The sequence below is a fragment of the Leptopilina heterotoma genome, unplaced genomic scaffold (assembly GCF_015476425.1).
Source record: "Leptopilina heterotoma isolate Lh14 unplaced genomic scaffold, ASM1547642v1 Lhet_44, whole genome shotgun sequence".
Taxonomy (NCBI): Eukaryota; Metazoa; Arthropoda; class Insecta; order Hymenoptera; family Figitidae; genus Leptopilina; species Leptopilina heterotoma.
In genome coordinates, this window is record NW_025111084.1 from 1,599,636 (window position 1) to 1,616,007 (window position 16,372).

At 20.9% G+C, this 16,372-nt stretch overlaps 1 protein-coding gene across 11 annotated transcripts in view; it reads right to left on the reverse strand.

The window, feature by feature from the left end:
* The window catches only part of LOC122507030 (nuclear receptor coactivator 2), a 156,480-nt gene that overhangs the window by 41,199 nt on the left and 98,909 nt on the right, over window positions 1–16,372 (reverse strand). For 10 of the 11 annotated variants that reach the window (XM_043619536.1, XM_043619530.1, XM_043619527.1 and 7 more), the window contains one exon: window positions 2,319–2,426. In XM_043619536.1, the coding sequence (XP_043475471.1) occupies window positions 2,319–2,426 (108 nt within the window). Of the gene's footprint in view, window positions 1–2,318; window positions 2,427–15,825; window positions 16,364–16,372 lie in introns of those variants that run through there. The other variant, XM_043619532.1, reaches the window with a different exon arrangement.

Below are 16,372 nucleotides of genomic sequence, written 5' to 3' on the forward strand. Positions count from 1 at the left end.
ATTACAATGATTGAAAATAATTGAATTTTATGAAGAATTCAATTATTTTTAAAATGTTTTTTATAAGTATTTTACAAGAATTCAATGGTTTTCAGTAAATTAATTTAAAAATTTTAAACATTTAAACAGAAAATAAATAAATTTATTTCAAATAAATACATTTTATTTTTTCTTTCTCCCTTCAAATAAATTCTTTTCATTTTTTATTTCCATTTATTTTCATTCTACTTATTTCTATTTTATTCTTTAAATTCTTTTTTCTATTTTATTTTTTAACTTTATTTTACTTTTTGCTGAAAAAAATGAACTGTTCAACTATAATATCAAATTTAAAAATAAAAAGAACTAAAAGTAGTTGTAATTTAAGATCTATTGTTAATCATTTTAACCAAAATGAACATTATTTTGTTGATTTGTGACTTATTCTATTTTTAAAAACCATTCCGTCTTTATTGGTTTAACTTATCTTCAATGAGTTTTTAACATTTTTTTTATTTATTTTGGAAATGAAAATTGAAGAAAAATTTTTTAAATGAAAACTATTGATAAAATTCAGTATAATTCGAAAAATATTTCAGTAAAAACATTTTTAATTAAACATTTTATTATTTTAACAGCAATTTCAATTTGGATTCAATTTTATTAATTTGTTAAATTAATTATTTCAATTGTAATTCCAATTGTATTATTTTATTAATTATTTCAATTGTAATTTCAATTTTATTATTTAATTAAATATTTCAATTCTTTTTCAATTCAATTGTATTTTTTTATTATTTTAACTGCAATTTCAATTTTATTAATTTGTTAAATAAAATATTTCAACTGTAATTCCAATTGTATTATTTTATTAATTATTTCAATTGTAATTTCAATTTTATTATTTAATTAAATATTTCAATTCTTTTTCAATTCAATTGTATTTTTTTATTATTTTAACTGCAATTTCAATTTTATTAATTTGTTAAATAAAATATTTCAACTGTAATTCCAATTGTATTATTTTATTAATTATTTTAATTGAAATTGAAATTTTATTATTTAATTAAATATTTCAATTTTATTAATTTGTTAAATTAATTATTTTAATGGAAATTTCAATTTCACTACTTTATAAAATATTTCTCAAAACTGCTCTTTCGAGATAAAAGAGCAAAAAAAGAAAATGATTTAATTATTTTCTAAACTAATTTCCAAACAAAGATGGAAGGGATGATCTCTACAATTTCACAGCTGATAGTTTTGTGATTATTTTCGTTTTAATAAAAAAAGAAAAAAGTTCGAACTTTGAGCTTTATTATTGGAATGATATGCCATTGTGACATTGGAGATATAGAAACTGGATATTACGTTTGAATAATTTTTCTCGAATATTTTCATCTGTCAAGATTGAAATACGAATCGTATTCTCTTTCGGGATGGAAGATTATTTCAATATGAGATCTCTTGGACTTTCTTTATTTATTATTATTTTTATTATTACTATATTTATCAAAGAATATTCTGACGACGACTATATATTGACCAATTGAATTTACGACGTAAATTATTAAAAATTATTATTGTCGATATCGCTCTTCATCATACGAAGAAATAGTTTTTAATCGAACTCTTTATGAAGTTTGTTTCTTTGATCGAACTTTCCATTTTTTCTGCGTTGTATAGAAAAAAAAACTTTTTTCTTTGTCAATTTTTTTCTTTCTAAGAAAATTTTTCTATCGTTTCGAGGAGAATTATTTATTTCTTTTTTATTTTGCTTTAATTTCTTCTTTTGGGAATAAAATAATTTTCCCTTTTTGTCTCGAAGAGAATGTTTATAATTTTTTCTTTGGAAATAAAATAATTTTCCCATTTTGTCTCGAAGAGGATCTTTATAATTTTTTTTATTTTTATTTTTTCTTTTGGAAATAAAATAATTTTTCCTTTTTTCCTTGCGAACAGGATCGTTTCAATTAATAATTTTTTCTTTTGTAAATAAAAAATAAAATTTCCTATTTCAAGTAGAAATAAAAATAAATAGAAATAAAAAACTAAACTTTATTTATTTGAATAAATTTCAAGGAAAAAAGAATTTAAAAATAAAATATCAATTTATAAATTTAATACAAAAATATCAAAATTTAAAAAAATTCTCCCAAGAATTTATTGAAATATAAGAACAAAAAATAAAAGAAGTTGCATGCACTCTTTTTGAGAACCTGAATTGCAATGTCAATAGAAATAGAACTCGATGGAGGAAATGACGTTTCAGAAAAAAGAGAAAAAAAAGAGAAAGAGAAAGAAAAAGAAAAATAAGAAATGAGAAATACGAAACTTACATTTGTGACTGTGGCTTTGCATCTGATTTCTTTCTCTTCTTAGTGACACTGCCAGTAATTGCACTCATTTTGACCCACAATGGGTCCTGCAGGTCACACGGGCCAGGCCTAAAAAAAAGAAAGAAAAAATTTCCATTAAAAAAATTTTTCTTTTTTTTTCCCTCCCTAAATTCCATATAAATATCTAACAACAGACAAAATTTCTCACTCAAACAAGAGAAAAAAAAGAAAAAAAAAAAAAAAAAAAAACCGTATGCGTTTCCATATTACCATACAGTCTGTGATCAAGATAAAGTAGCAAAAACAGTTTTTGCTGACGATGTCTGCCTTATTCCATATATTCCGGAACAGCAGGTCGATAAATATCTAAAAAGAATGAATTCCGTCGTATCAAAAAAAAGAGAAAAAAATTGACCATACGACGATCGAGAAACAAAAATCCCTCAAAAGGAATTGAAATAAATTTTAAATATATTTTACATTCTTAAAAACGAGGTTTCAATTACAATAAAGGAAATTTTTTTTTCCTTCTTTATTTTCTATAAATTTTATCCATTAATAGCCTTTTATTATTTAATTTTTTATTATTGGGTAGGTATTAATATTTTTATTGTTATTATTATTTTTTTAATGTTATTTGTTCAAAAAAGTTAATTATTTACAAAAATCCTAATAAAGTCCTACGCAAGAATTCAATTATTTTTACAAGTAGTAAAATTTCTCAAAAAAATTCAATTAATTAAAAAAAATAAAATGTAATAAAATTCGTTGCAAGAACTTAATTATTTTCATAAATAATAAATCGATAATTCGCTAATTCATTTTTAAATTAATTTTTATTAGAAAATTCTACGAGAATTCAATTATTTAAATTCAAAAATAAACAATTTATTGAATAATTGAATATTTGTTAAAATTAAATTCTCATAATGAATGTTATCAAAAAATTTTTTAATAATTGAATTGTTTGATAAATTTTAATAAAATTTTTAAAAATAATTACATTTTTCGAGGAATTCGATTAAAATATTGTATCAAAAATAATTAAAATCATGCGATGAGTTTTATTATTTATGAAAATAATTCAAATTTTCTCAAGAATTTTATTTAAAAATTTTTTAAAATAACTGAATTTCGGAGAAGAATTTTATTATTTATAAAGATAATTGAAATTTTGACAAGAATTTCTTTTTAACTTTTGAACATAAAAATAATTGAATTTGAATAATATTTTTAGAAATAATTGAATTTTTAGAAAAACTCTTGAAAAGAATTGAATTTAAATAATATTTTTAAAAATTATTGATATCTTTCGAAAAAATATAATTAAAATTGTATTGAAAATTATTTAAAATAATAATTGAATTATTTTGAAGAATGTATTAAAATTTTCTTGGAAATAAAGGAGTTTTTTATAATTATTTTTGCTGAAAATTTTGAAATATATAATTAAATTGAAAATAATTATATTTCTCCGAAACATTTTATTATTTATAAAAATAATTGAAGTATTGACAAGAATTTTATAATTCTAGAAAAAGAATTTAATTGTTTTGAGGAATTTTTTTGTCAAAATAGTTGAAAAAATTGAATTTTTATGAAAACTCTTGAAAATAATTGAATTGGAATAATTTTTTTAAAAATAATTGAATTTTTATGAAAACTCTTGAAAATAATTGAATTGGAATAATTTTTTTTAAAAATAATTGAATTTTTATGAAAACTCTTGAAAATAATTGAATTGGAATAATATTTTTAAAAATAATTGAATTTCTATATGAAAACTCTTGAAAATAATTGAATTCTTTCATAAAATGTTATTAAAATTTTTCTAAAATAATTGAATTTCGGAGAAGAATTTTATTATTTATAAAGATACTTGAAATTCTTAAAAGAATTTTTTTTTTAATTTTCGAATATAATTGAATTTTTGCGAAGAATTTTATTACTTTTGAATATAATTTTATTCTTCCAACGAATTTTATTCAAGTTTATAAAAATAATTGAATTTCAGTGAAGAATTTTATTATTTATAAAAATAATTGAATTCTTGAAAAGATCTTTGTTAAATTTTTTTTTTAATAATTGAATTCTTGTGATGAATTTTATAAAAAATCTTTTTAAATAATTGATATTTTTCTAAAAATTTTATGAAATTTTGTATTTTAAATAATTAAAATCCTGTGAAAATTGTATTACTTACGAAAATAATTGAATTATTTCGAAGAAATTTATTAAAATTTTTAAAAATAATTGAATTATTTCGAAGAAATTTATTAAAAATTTTGTAAATAATTGAATTCCTGTAAAATTTTGCCAAGAATTTTATTAAAATTTTTAAAAATAATTGAATTTCGAAGAAGAATTTTATTATTTATAAAGATAATTGAAATTCAATTCATTTTTTCTTTTTTATTTCATTCAATTTTGCAAAAAAAAATTAACAAATATTTTTACTAATGTGAATTAATGGTTTAACTAAATTTTACGAAGAAAGAGAAAGTAAAAGAAAAATTACGAAAAAGAAATAAAGAAATTGTTGGGAAAAATAAAAGTATTTAAAAATTAAATTTAGTAATAGGAGAATCAACTGCGTTAAAGATTTTTTTTTTTTTTTTTTGATTAGGAAATTCTTATTGGAAATTAACAAACCATCGTTACGTGGCATACTGTTATTACGAGCATAGAGAAAACTGGGTTACCGTCTTGAAAAGAACCTCGAAAAAGGACAGAACAACTGTATAAACTTATCATTAATGAAATGGGTACTTGCAATTATGTGCAAGTACACTCACACAATTCTACACATATTTATCATTTTATTGCAACTATTAAATTTATTTTCAATCAATTTTTCACTCTTTCACGAAATTCGTAATTAATTATTTTAATAAAAATAACTCTTTAATTAAAAAATTGTTAAATTAGAATAATTTACTACTCATAAATAATTATAACCCCCCCCCCCCCTCCCAAAATTTTAATTATTTTCAATTTTCGCTATTACAAAATAAAATAATTTTTATTTGTATATAAATTATAACATTTATAATATAAATTATTAAATAATGAATATTTATTTATTTATTTATTATTAAATAATATAAATTGTAAATGTGCGCTAAAAATACACAGTTTAAATTATTCCTACAAAAACATTTTTTGCATTTTATTAATTATAAAAAAAGATTTTAGGGTTAAAATGAATTTTTCTCCACTTGAGAACGCCAAGGTCGCCACCAGATGTCAGTAAAAATTCCAAGAAAGAACTAAACTACCATCTAGCGGTGACCTTGGCGTTCGCAGGTGGAGAATAGAGTCTCCATATTGAATCTCAAAAATTTTAGTCAATATTCCTAATTCTATATTTATTTATTATTTAGAGAGTTTGACAATTAATACAAACAAATTTTAATTTTTAATTTACTTTGTTTATCGATATTTTTATCCCCTTTAATTTTTTTTTCGAGTCAGACATAATTTCTATCACAAAGAAAATTTTTCATCCATTATCCAAACGGAAAAATAAATAGCAAATTTTTTTTTATTACTGAAATATTAAAAATGTGATAACATTTTTCATTTCGGTAATGAAAAAAAAAAAATTTCTTTCATGGAAAATAGAAAAATGTTATTAAATTCCAACGAATTGAAAATGACATTAGCAATTTATTTTCATAAAATCAGAGTATGCAAACTGTAAATGTGTGTACGTAAAAATAGTACTCGTGTTTACGGCAATCGGGTCGTATTGCCCTTTATGAGGCTCATCAGTGGAATTGATACCGGAATCATATGGGAGATGAAACGGATGAATACAAATCAGCGTAATGCGCGCGAGATATATAGTAGGAAGGGAGTGAGAGAGTGAGTGAGTGAGTGCAAATGAAAAAGAGGTCGGGAAAAGCGTTTTGCAAGTGCATATAACCCACGTGTCGTATCAAGAGCACCAAGCACGTGCCAAATTCTCGTTCATTCGAACAAGCGAATTAATCCATTTCAAATAAGAGAAAATTATTCTAATTGAAGGGGTTTTCATTGAAAACTTATTTCATTTGTTATTTATAGACAAAAACAACAATCCACAGTAAATAATAATACTAATAATAACCATAAATACAAATTTTTATTATTAAGTAAAACGTAAAGTAAAATAAAAAAGTGGCGTTGCTAATAATAAAAAAATAACTAAATTCGAATTAGTAAATTTTACTGATAAATAGTAATTTCTACTAATCTACTAGTAAAATTTACTTACTGACATTTTGCTTTTAAATTAGTAAATTTTACTAATAAATAGTAAATTCTACTAAATTTACTGACTGACTTTTTGGTTTTGAATTAGTAAATTTTACTAATAAACAGTAAGTTCTACTAATTAATTAGTAAATTTTACTAATAAACTTCTTCTAATTTATTAGTAAAATTTACTAATAAATAGTAATTTATACTAATTTAATAGTAAAATTTACTTACTAAATTTTTGCTATTGAATTAGTAAATTTTACCAACAAACAGTAACTTCTACTAATTTATTAGTAAATTTTACTAATGAATTGTAATTTCTACTAATTTACTTGTAACTTTTTGCTTTTGAATTAGTAAATTTCACTAATAAATAGTAACATCTACTAAATAATCAGTTAATTTTTCTAATGAATACTTATTCCTACTAATTAAAAAAGCAAAAAAATCAGCCACTAATTCAAATTGAAAATCATTTTTACTAATTCAAAAGAGAGAATTATTCTAGGAAAGAATTTTATTTAAATTTTATGAAAATAATTAAAATCTTTCGTGAAATTTTATTAAATTTTATTAAATTATATTGTCAACAAAATTGAATTGTTCTGAAGAATTTTATCAAATTTTTCGAAAATAATTGAATTCATTTCTGCAAAGAATTTTTTTATTCATATAAATAATTGAATTACTGCGAAGAATTTCTTTAAAATTAAAAAAAAATTGAAAACAAAGAATTTTATATTAAAATTTTTGAAAATAATAAACAATATTAATAAAATTGTTATTATCGTTATTAAGAAGTAAATTTTATAAAATTTTGAATTTGTGCAAAATTTTTTAAAAATCGAACTTAATATTTAAAAACAAAAATTTTTCCTATCTCTACAATAATAATAATAATAATAATAATAATAATAATAATAATAATAATAATAATAATAATAATAATAATAATAATAATAATAATAATAATAAATTGAATATCGCGTAACATTTGCTAATAAAAATAATAAAGTCAATAAATAATTGAAAATAAATTAAAAATAATAATTAACATTTCTTGACATTTCGATGGTATTTTTTCGTTCTCATAAAATAAAAAATTGCCTTTTACAAAAAAAAGAAAATATAAATAAAATTACATAAGAAAATATAAAAGGTTGTAATATTATTTTTATAAAGAATTTTTAGCAAACGATAAAAATGGTTTTAACCTTGCCAACAAAATGTACGTGGGTGTTAAATTTAACAAATTCATCCTCATCTTTTTTAATACTCCATTGAATTTTATTTTACTCCCAAGTGCAATACACACACACTAGAGAAACAGCAAATCAAAATTTTCATTTGAAAACAAAATTTGTTATTAATTTAAAAAAAGAAGAAAACTTGAGAATTTAATTTGGAAAATAAATAATTTCTTTGAGAATTGATTACAATGACTTATACTCATTAGTGGCCACTGAATAAATAAATACAAAAATAAATAAATAAAATTTATTTGAATAATTTGGTGAATAAAGAAAAGAAAAAAAATTAGAGCTAAGTAGTAGTAATTACTTTGTAGTAATTACTAGTCTCTGAATTTGAATTAGTAACAATTTTTACTAATTTGAATATTAGTGTCTGACTTTTTTCTTTTGAATTAGTAAATTTTACTAAAAAATAATTTCTACTAATTTATCGCAGTAAAATTTACGAATTCAAAAGCAAAAAATCGATTTGTAAAAGTTTTTAATTAAAAAGCAAAAAGTCAGTCAGGAAATTTTACTAGTAAATTAGTAAAAATTACTGTTTATTAGTAAAATTTACTAATTCAAAAGCAAAAAGTCAGGCAGCAAATTAGTAAAAATTACACTAATTCAAATTAGTAAACATTTTTACTAATTCAAATTTGGGCAGTAATTATTAGTAATAATAATTTGGAATTATTATTAATTTTTATTAATTAGTAATTGTTAGTAATTTAATTTAATTAGTAATTATTAGTCATTTTAATTAATTAGTAACTCTAAATACCAAAAAATATAGTTTTTTTTTTATTTTATGTTTCGCGAAACTTGTGTATGTAAAATTGTAATATACACCAATGTCCAGTTTTGTAAAATTTACGATCTGAAATAAATCAAAGAAACCTGACCCAAATCGCGGTTAAATAATCACGCCACGCCCGGAAGACGCCGTGAATATTCATATTCTCCAAAATACACTCAAGGCTTATCAGCCATTATCAAAACCTCGAAAATAATTGTCACTTCCCTTTCACCGTAAAAAAGAAAGAAAAAATAATGATAAGAATTTAAAAAGAAAAAAAAATTTTTTTTTTTGCAAAAGAAGTTTTTTTTTGCAAATTCTTTTTTTTTGCAAAAAAAAAAAGAACTTCTTTTGTGAAAAAAATGATCCTCCAAAGAAAATAAAAACATGAAATAAAATAATTTAAAATGTTCGCATAATTGGTAAAGAATACTTTTTCTTTATGCCCAGTTTTCTATTTTTATTTTTTTTTTTTTTTGATGAATTTTATAATTTTTTTCTTTTTTTGTTGGTGAATTTTTGGCTAAATATTCTTTTGGTTTGATAACCACTGCTTTAGAGAGAGAATACTCTTCTTGGACTAGAAAGGAAGAGGCCCATCAAAAAATCCAGCCTAGATCCCTCGCGAAACTCGTCGAAGCAAGCGAGCTTCGTTGATTTTGGGCCGCCGGAAGCGAGGATTTATATTTTTTTTCCTCTCCCTCTCCCTCTCTCTCTCTCTCTTTCTCTACTTTTTATTTAACATTTCGCGAAATCCTTTCTCGCTTTCAACCTTGTTTGAGAATTTTTTTTTTATTTTTCCTTTTTTTTTTTAGAAAAAAATAAGAAACAAACTCTCCAAGAAACCACAAAATTTCAAACGAGAAATATAACAATTTTTTAATGATTCTTTTTTAATTGAATAGGAAGAAAAATAATTGGGACAGATGATTTTTTTCAATTTGAAGGTACAAATTATTGTAGATTGAAAAAATTATTTAATGAGAAAAAACATATTTTTTGGATTATTTATTAATTGAAAAATAAACTTCTACGATTACAGGACAAAAAATCCAATTTAATAAATTCAGACCGGAAAGTCCAAGAAAAATAGTCCAAAGTACAAAAAATCTAAAATAAAAATGTCCAAAGTCAAAAAATCAAAAATAAATAAAATCGTCAAAAATATATAATGAAACTTGTGAAAAAGACACATTTTTACTTTTACGCTATAAAATCGGAATTATTTTCAACATTTTTGATAAAATTCTTTACAAAAATTCAATTATTTTGAAACATAAAAAAATTCAATTATATTTTCAAAAATAAAAAAATTCTAAAAGAACTTCAATTATTATATAAAATTGGTAATACAATTATTCCAAGAAATACAATTATTTTCAACAATTTTTATAAAACTCTTTACAAGAATTCAATTATTTTCATAAATAAAAAAATTCTTCACAAAAATTCAATTAATTTCATAAATAAAAAAATTTCTAGAGGAATATTTCAATTATTCCAAGAAATACAATTATTTTTAACAATTTTTATAAAATTCTTTACAAGAATTCAATTATTTTCAAAAATAAAAAAATTCTTCACAAAAATTCAATTAATTTCATAAATAAAAAAATTTCTAGAAGAATTTCAATTATTCTATAAAATTTTTAATACAATTATTCCAAGAAATACAATTATTTTCAACAATTTTTATAAAATTCTTTACAAGAATTCAATTATTTTCAAAAATAAAAAAATTCTTTACAAAAATTCAATTAATTTCATAAATAAAAAAATTTCTAGAAGAATTTCAATTATTCTATAAAATGTTTCAAAAAAAGGAAAGGTACTTTTTGACCAGGACAAAAAATCGAAAAAAAAATCGAAAGTGAAACTATTTGTTATTTTAATTTTTTGGATTTCATTTACTATGGATTTTTTGATTTGGACTTTTTGTTTTGGACTTCTTGTCCGGATACCCACTTCTACTACTAGTAGTAATTATTACTAATTAAGTTTAATTAATTCTTGCGAAAAATGTTATTAACATTTTTGAAACTAATAAACATGAGTTATTATGTAGTTAATAGGTGAATTTTTGAAATTTTCAATTTGAAATTATTCAAAAATTATTGTTTATATTTGAAACATATAAAAATTTTTAATTTGCAAAATAATAAATGGAACAGTAACATTTACTTTAGTAATTAATAATTATTACATTTATTATTATAATCATTATTATTTATTAAATTATCATTTATTATTATTATAAAGAACAAAGCACAAGAAAAAAAAGAATTCACAAATAAAAAGTTTCGAATGAAATAATTTTTGAACTAAGTAATTTTTTTCTTGAAAAATTGCAAATATAACTTGAAGCTAAAAACAATTAAACGTATAATTGTAGTGAAAACAAATATGTGTGAGTAATGTTTATTGTAAAGCACGCACATAAAATTGCGTCCTTACGCGAGTGTGATTATATTTTCTAATCTAAATTAGAATCTAAGCACACTTATCAGTGTGTTTCTTGTCTTTAACAAGACGCGCGAGCAGATAAAATTGAATCACAGCGAATCACGCCTTGAAAATACAATATAAATTTGAATTTTACAATTTATTTTTTCTTTAATTTTTCACTATATTTTATATGTATATAAATGAACATTCATTTTTATTATCTTTTCCACATTATCTTTTTATTTCACATTATATGCTTCTTAATCAGAAATTAGTTTAATGTTTCATAAAGCATTCTTTAACAATGCATCATAGGTTCATTAATCTTCTCATTTTTAACATAAAGCGAGATTTTAGATTAAAAAAAAAGAAAAAAAAAAGAAATGAAAGGAAAGAAAAAAATTTATGGAAGAATCATCTTTCAACTTCTCACTAATCGAAGATTTTCTTTCTAAAACTTTGTAAATTATTAATGAATAAAAATTATTATTTAAAAAAATGTATTAAAAAAATATAATAAATAATAATAAATATTTGATATAAATATTTCTCCTAAATTTGAATGAGTAAAAATGTAATTTAAATGCAAAAAGTCAGTCACTGATCAAATTAGTTAGTTCTTAAACCCCTTTTTTTCTGCACTCACAATTATCATCATTATGATCCACAAGAACAATTGTTACTTTTTCTTTTATCTTTCCGTTAAAATGATCATTAATTTATTATCAACAAACATTCTAGGCCATACTTACAAGGTATATTTTTATATACATATATATATCTTGTTAGTTCTTTCATAATCACCTAATTAAAAAAAGTAAAGGCTAATGAACATTAAGTCCTTGAACTAATTGATTTCAATCTACACTTTAAAAAAATAAACAATGTCTCAAACTTTCCTTACATTTCCAGCTTACTATAATATTCGATCAATTATTATGCTTTTTAGAAAAAAAAATTTCACTAATGAATAATTGTTCTCTAAAATAATGTTAAGAATATTAAACAATTAGTAATGAAAAAAATGAGCCAAAAAGTTATAATCAAACACTGGAAAAAATTAAATTCATTTAAATAACTAATAATTAATCATTTTTAAATTAATAATTTTCCTATTATCAAATAAATAATTACTTGAGTCAAATAATTTTCATTTGTAACAATTAAATAGTATTTGCTTCAAATACCGAAATTATTGAATCAAATATAATTTATTTGACTTAAATAAAAATTATTTGATTCAAGTAAATATATTTTTTTTGACAATAGCGCGCGGAACTTACTTTTCAATTTATTAACTATTTTACTAATTAATTATTCTTGTTTATTAATTTCAAAAAATTTTAATAACATTCTTCACAGGAATTCAATTATTTTCATAAATAATAACATTCTTCGTAAGAATTCAATTATTTCTATAAATAGTTTTAATAGTAGATTTTTTTTTTGCAAAAATTCAATTATTTTCAAACAGAATTTTAATAGTATTTCAAGAACGAATACAATTATTTTCTAAAATTTTAATAAATCCTTCGAAACAATTCAATTATTTTTTTAAATAGTAAAATCTTTGCAAAAATTCAATTATTTTCAATAAAATTTCACGAAAGAATTCAATTTTATTCTTATTCGTTCAAAAAAATTTCAATAGAATTTTTATTATTTTCTAAAATTTTTAAAAATCCTTCGAAACAATTCAATTATTTTTTTAAATAGTAAAATCTTTGCAAAAATTCAATTACTTTCAATAAAATTTCACGAAAGAATTCAATTTTATTCTTAATTCGTTCTAAAAAATTTCAATAGAATTCAATTATTTTCTAAAATTTTAATAAAATTCAATAGTTAAATGTTTAATTTCAATTATTAACAAATACGATTACTTTGAAACCTTGAAAGAAATTGTTCATAAAATTCAATTATCTTTAATGTTTTTATTAAAAATTAGTAAAAAAAACTTTATTATTAAAAAAAAAAAAATTCAATGAAATTCTTCAAAAAGAATTTAATTAGAATTTTTAAAAATTTGAACAAATTTCTTCACGAGAATTCAATTATTTTCCTAAATAATAAAATTCTTCGAAGGATTTCTATTATTATCAAGTTTTTTGATAAAATTAATTAAAAATAATAATAATAAATAAAATAATAATAATAATAAGAATTTAGAAATAAAAAATATTTCTATAATTATTTATAAGCAAATTAATAGAATTTGGAAATTAATTTACACGACTTTCAATTTTGAATTTACATTCCCTTTCAATATTTTTACTCTTAGAATTAATTTCTTCACTTTAAATTATTGATATTTAAAATCCTGATTTAAAAATTTTTTTAGTAAAAATTTTTAAAAATTAAAAAAAATTTTTTTTTTAAAATTGTTTAGTAAAAATTTTTTTTTAAAGTAAATTATTTATAAAAATAGTAGAATTATTATTATTGTTAATTAAAAGTTTTGATTTAATAATAATATTTGATTTGTTAATTTTTCCCATGTGAAATTACAAAAAAAAAAAAAATAAGAATTTTTTTATGCATAATAATAATTCAAAAGGTAATATTCCACTTTAGAGATATTTAAAAAAATATATACATGAAAAAAAGTGATGACAAATTTAAATAAAAAATTATTAAGTATACACACATTTTTTGCTAATGTAAATTGCAAAGAAAGCAAATTTCACGAGGCAACAAGTCGTGCTTCGAATTATGTGTCTGTTCATGATTGATCGCTACTACTTAAAATAGAAGTATATAATTCGTCTGACTTTGACTCTACATTTTCCTTAGAATAGAAAATACACTGTATTATTCGTTTCATTTTATACACTTTCACAACATTTTTCGCACAATTATTAAATATTTTTTGAACTTTCAAATAAAAAAATATCATCGAATTTGCAAAATTAAAAATTCCAATAATTAAAAATTTTATTATAAAATCCATTGGAAGAATATTTGATTATTTCCATAAATGGCATAAATAGTAAAATTCTTTACAGCAATTTAATTATTTTCAAGAATTTTAATAAAAATACAATTTTTCAGACGACTGACGTCAAAATAAATATTTGCTAAAAATAATAAAATTCTTCAAAAGAATTCAATTATTTTGAATACAATTTTAATTTAATTGTATAATAACAATTAATTTATTACTAATTAAGTAATCAAACAAAATTAATTAAACACTTAATTAAAAATTAAGTAATAATAAATATATTTAAATCAAATAAAGCATCATACAAAAATTTGCTGACGTATAAATAATTAATTCATGGAATTCAAAAGTAATTAAAAGCACGTGTATTTGAATAAATTACTAATTCCTTGAAAATTCAAAGAACACGTATATAATTGATTTGAAAATTAATTAAACTCTCGTGAAATTTCAAAGCATTTCTGATTAAAATTTTTTTAAAATGCACAAAGAACTTCTTTTTTTTAACACAAAACACGATTTTCCTAAATTCAATATTTTTATTCCATTTGTTTATAAAATTCAAATAATTTCAACAAAAATTCAATTAAACTTTTTCAAAAAAAAAAAATTAATTTGATTAATTAATTAATAAATTAATTCTACTTCTGTAGAATTAATTTTTTTAAAAAAAGTTTAATTGAATTTTTGTTGAAATTATTTAAAATTTATAAACATGAAAGTATGAAAAATTCCAAATCCTAAAATTTTGGAAAATAATTGAATTTCGGAGAGGAATTTTATTATTTATAAAAATAATTTAAATTTTGACGAGAATTTTATTAAAATTTTTGTTAAATAATTGAATTTCTGCGAAGAATTTAATTATGTTCAAAATTTTTCAATTCTTTTAGTGTTTTTTTTATTATTTATGAAAATAATTGAATTATTGCGAAGAAATTTATTTTAAAAATTTGTAAATAATTGAATTATTGCGAAGAAATTTATTTAAAAAATTTGTAAATAATTGAATTCTTGTGAAATTTTTATTATTTCTGAAAATAACAAAATGTATTGCGTAGAATTTTATTAAAAATTTTTTAAAATAATTGATTTCATTTGGGTAGTTTTATTAAAATAGTATAGAGATATTGAAAATTAATAAAATTAATTTTCAAATTAAAACCTTTGGAAGTTCATCTATTTATGAAAATTAAATTGTATTTAATTTTTAAAATATAATAAAATTGTTAGAATTCAATTAATTTTGAATTATTTACGTAAAATTAGTCATTAAATAATTTGTACACACTCTAATAGCTAAATAAGCGAAAATTCAGAAATTGAATTTAAAAGATTCAATTTTTTCCAGTACTTTTAATAAAATTTCCCGAATTTTCCCTAATTTCCCCAAAGTTTCCCTGACCTATGACAACCCTGTAATAATTAACACCCAAATAAATATTCAAAGTAAATAATTTTTTTCCCATTCAAAAAAAAAAAAAAATAAATAAATAAATAAGAAAAAAATAGGTAGTAAAATCTTCCATTGAATGTGAAATTTAATTAATTTTCACTGACCCATTTTCTCAGCGCATTTTAATCAATAAAAAGCAAGTGATTTTTCACTGATTTCCAGTGCAATTTTTCCCCCCTCGACAAAACTGGAACGTCTCCAAATGGGTCACTGAAAAAAAAGTTTTCCAAAGAAAAACTCCATGGAAAATTTTTCTTCCAAAAAAATCGAGAATTTTTTCCGAAACTTTCACTCATGAAGAGACTATGATTACAAAAAAAAAAAAGAAAAATAAAAAAAAGAAAAGGAAAGAAGAGTGTAAAATTGTGAACGAGGAAAAGCACCTTGCATCACAATCCCGGTATACACGCGGCCGTCACCTAGTTGCTGTAAAGCCTCCTCTCTTTTCGTTTGCATCGGCGTATCACCTCTCTCTCAATGCGCTCGCCGCCGTTGCCGCCATCGCGCCGCCCCCGCCAATGTTTCTCTCGTCATTCGTTCACTCGACAACGAGTACAACACATGTCGCTTCCAAAAAAAAAAAAAAACCCCAACACTCAAAATAAAAACCTTTTTTTTCAGTAAAAAACTTGGATTTTCCTAATCCATCTTTCACTTTGTATTTCCATTTTTGCTGGGAGAAAAAAAAAAGTGTGGAGAAAATTCACTCACAATTCACAAATTGCCTGTAGAAACACTTCAAGAGCCATTCTCAATCACACGCACCACTCTCAAGTTCAACACCAAAAAAAACTATTATTCCAAAAAATGCCGCGTGGTGAACAAGTGTGAGGGGGTTGAAAATGAGAAGAAAATTGAAAATTTTTTCGGAACCGACGTCAATTTCCGGAGCAACGTGGCCCGCGTTTTGTCGAGTGTTGCTTGATACTT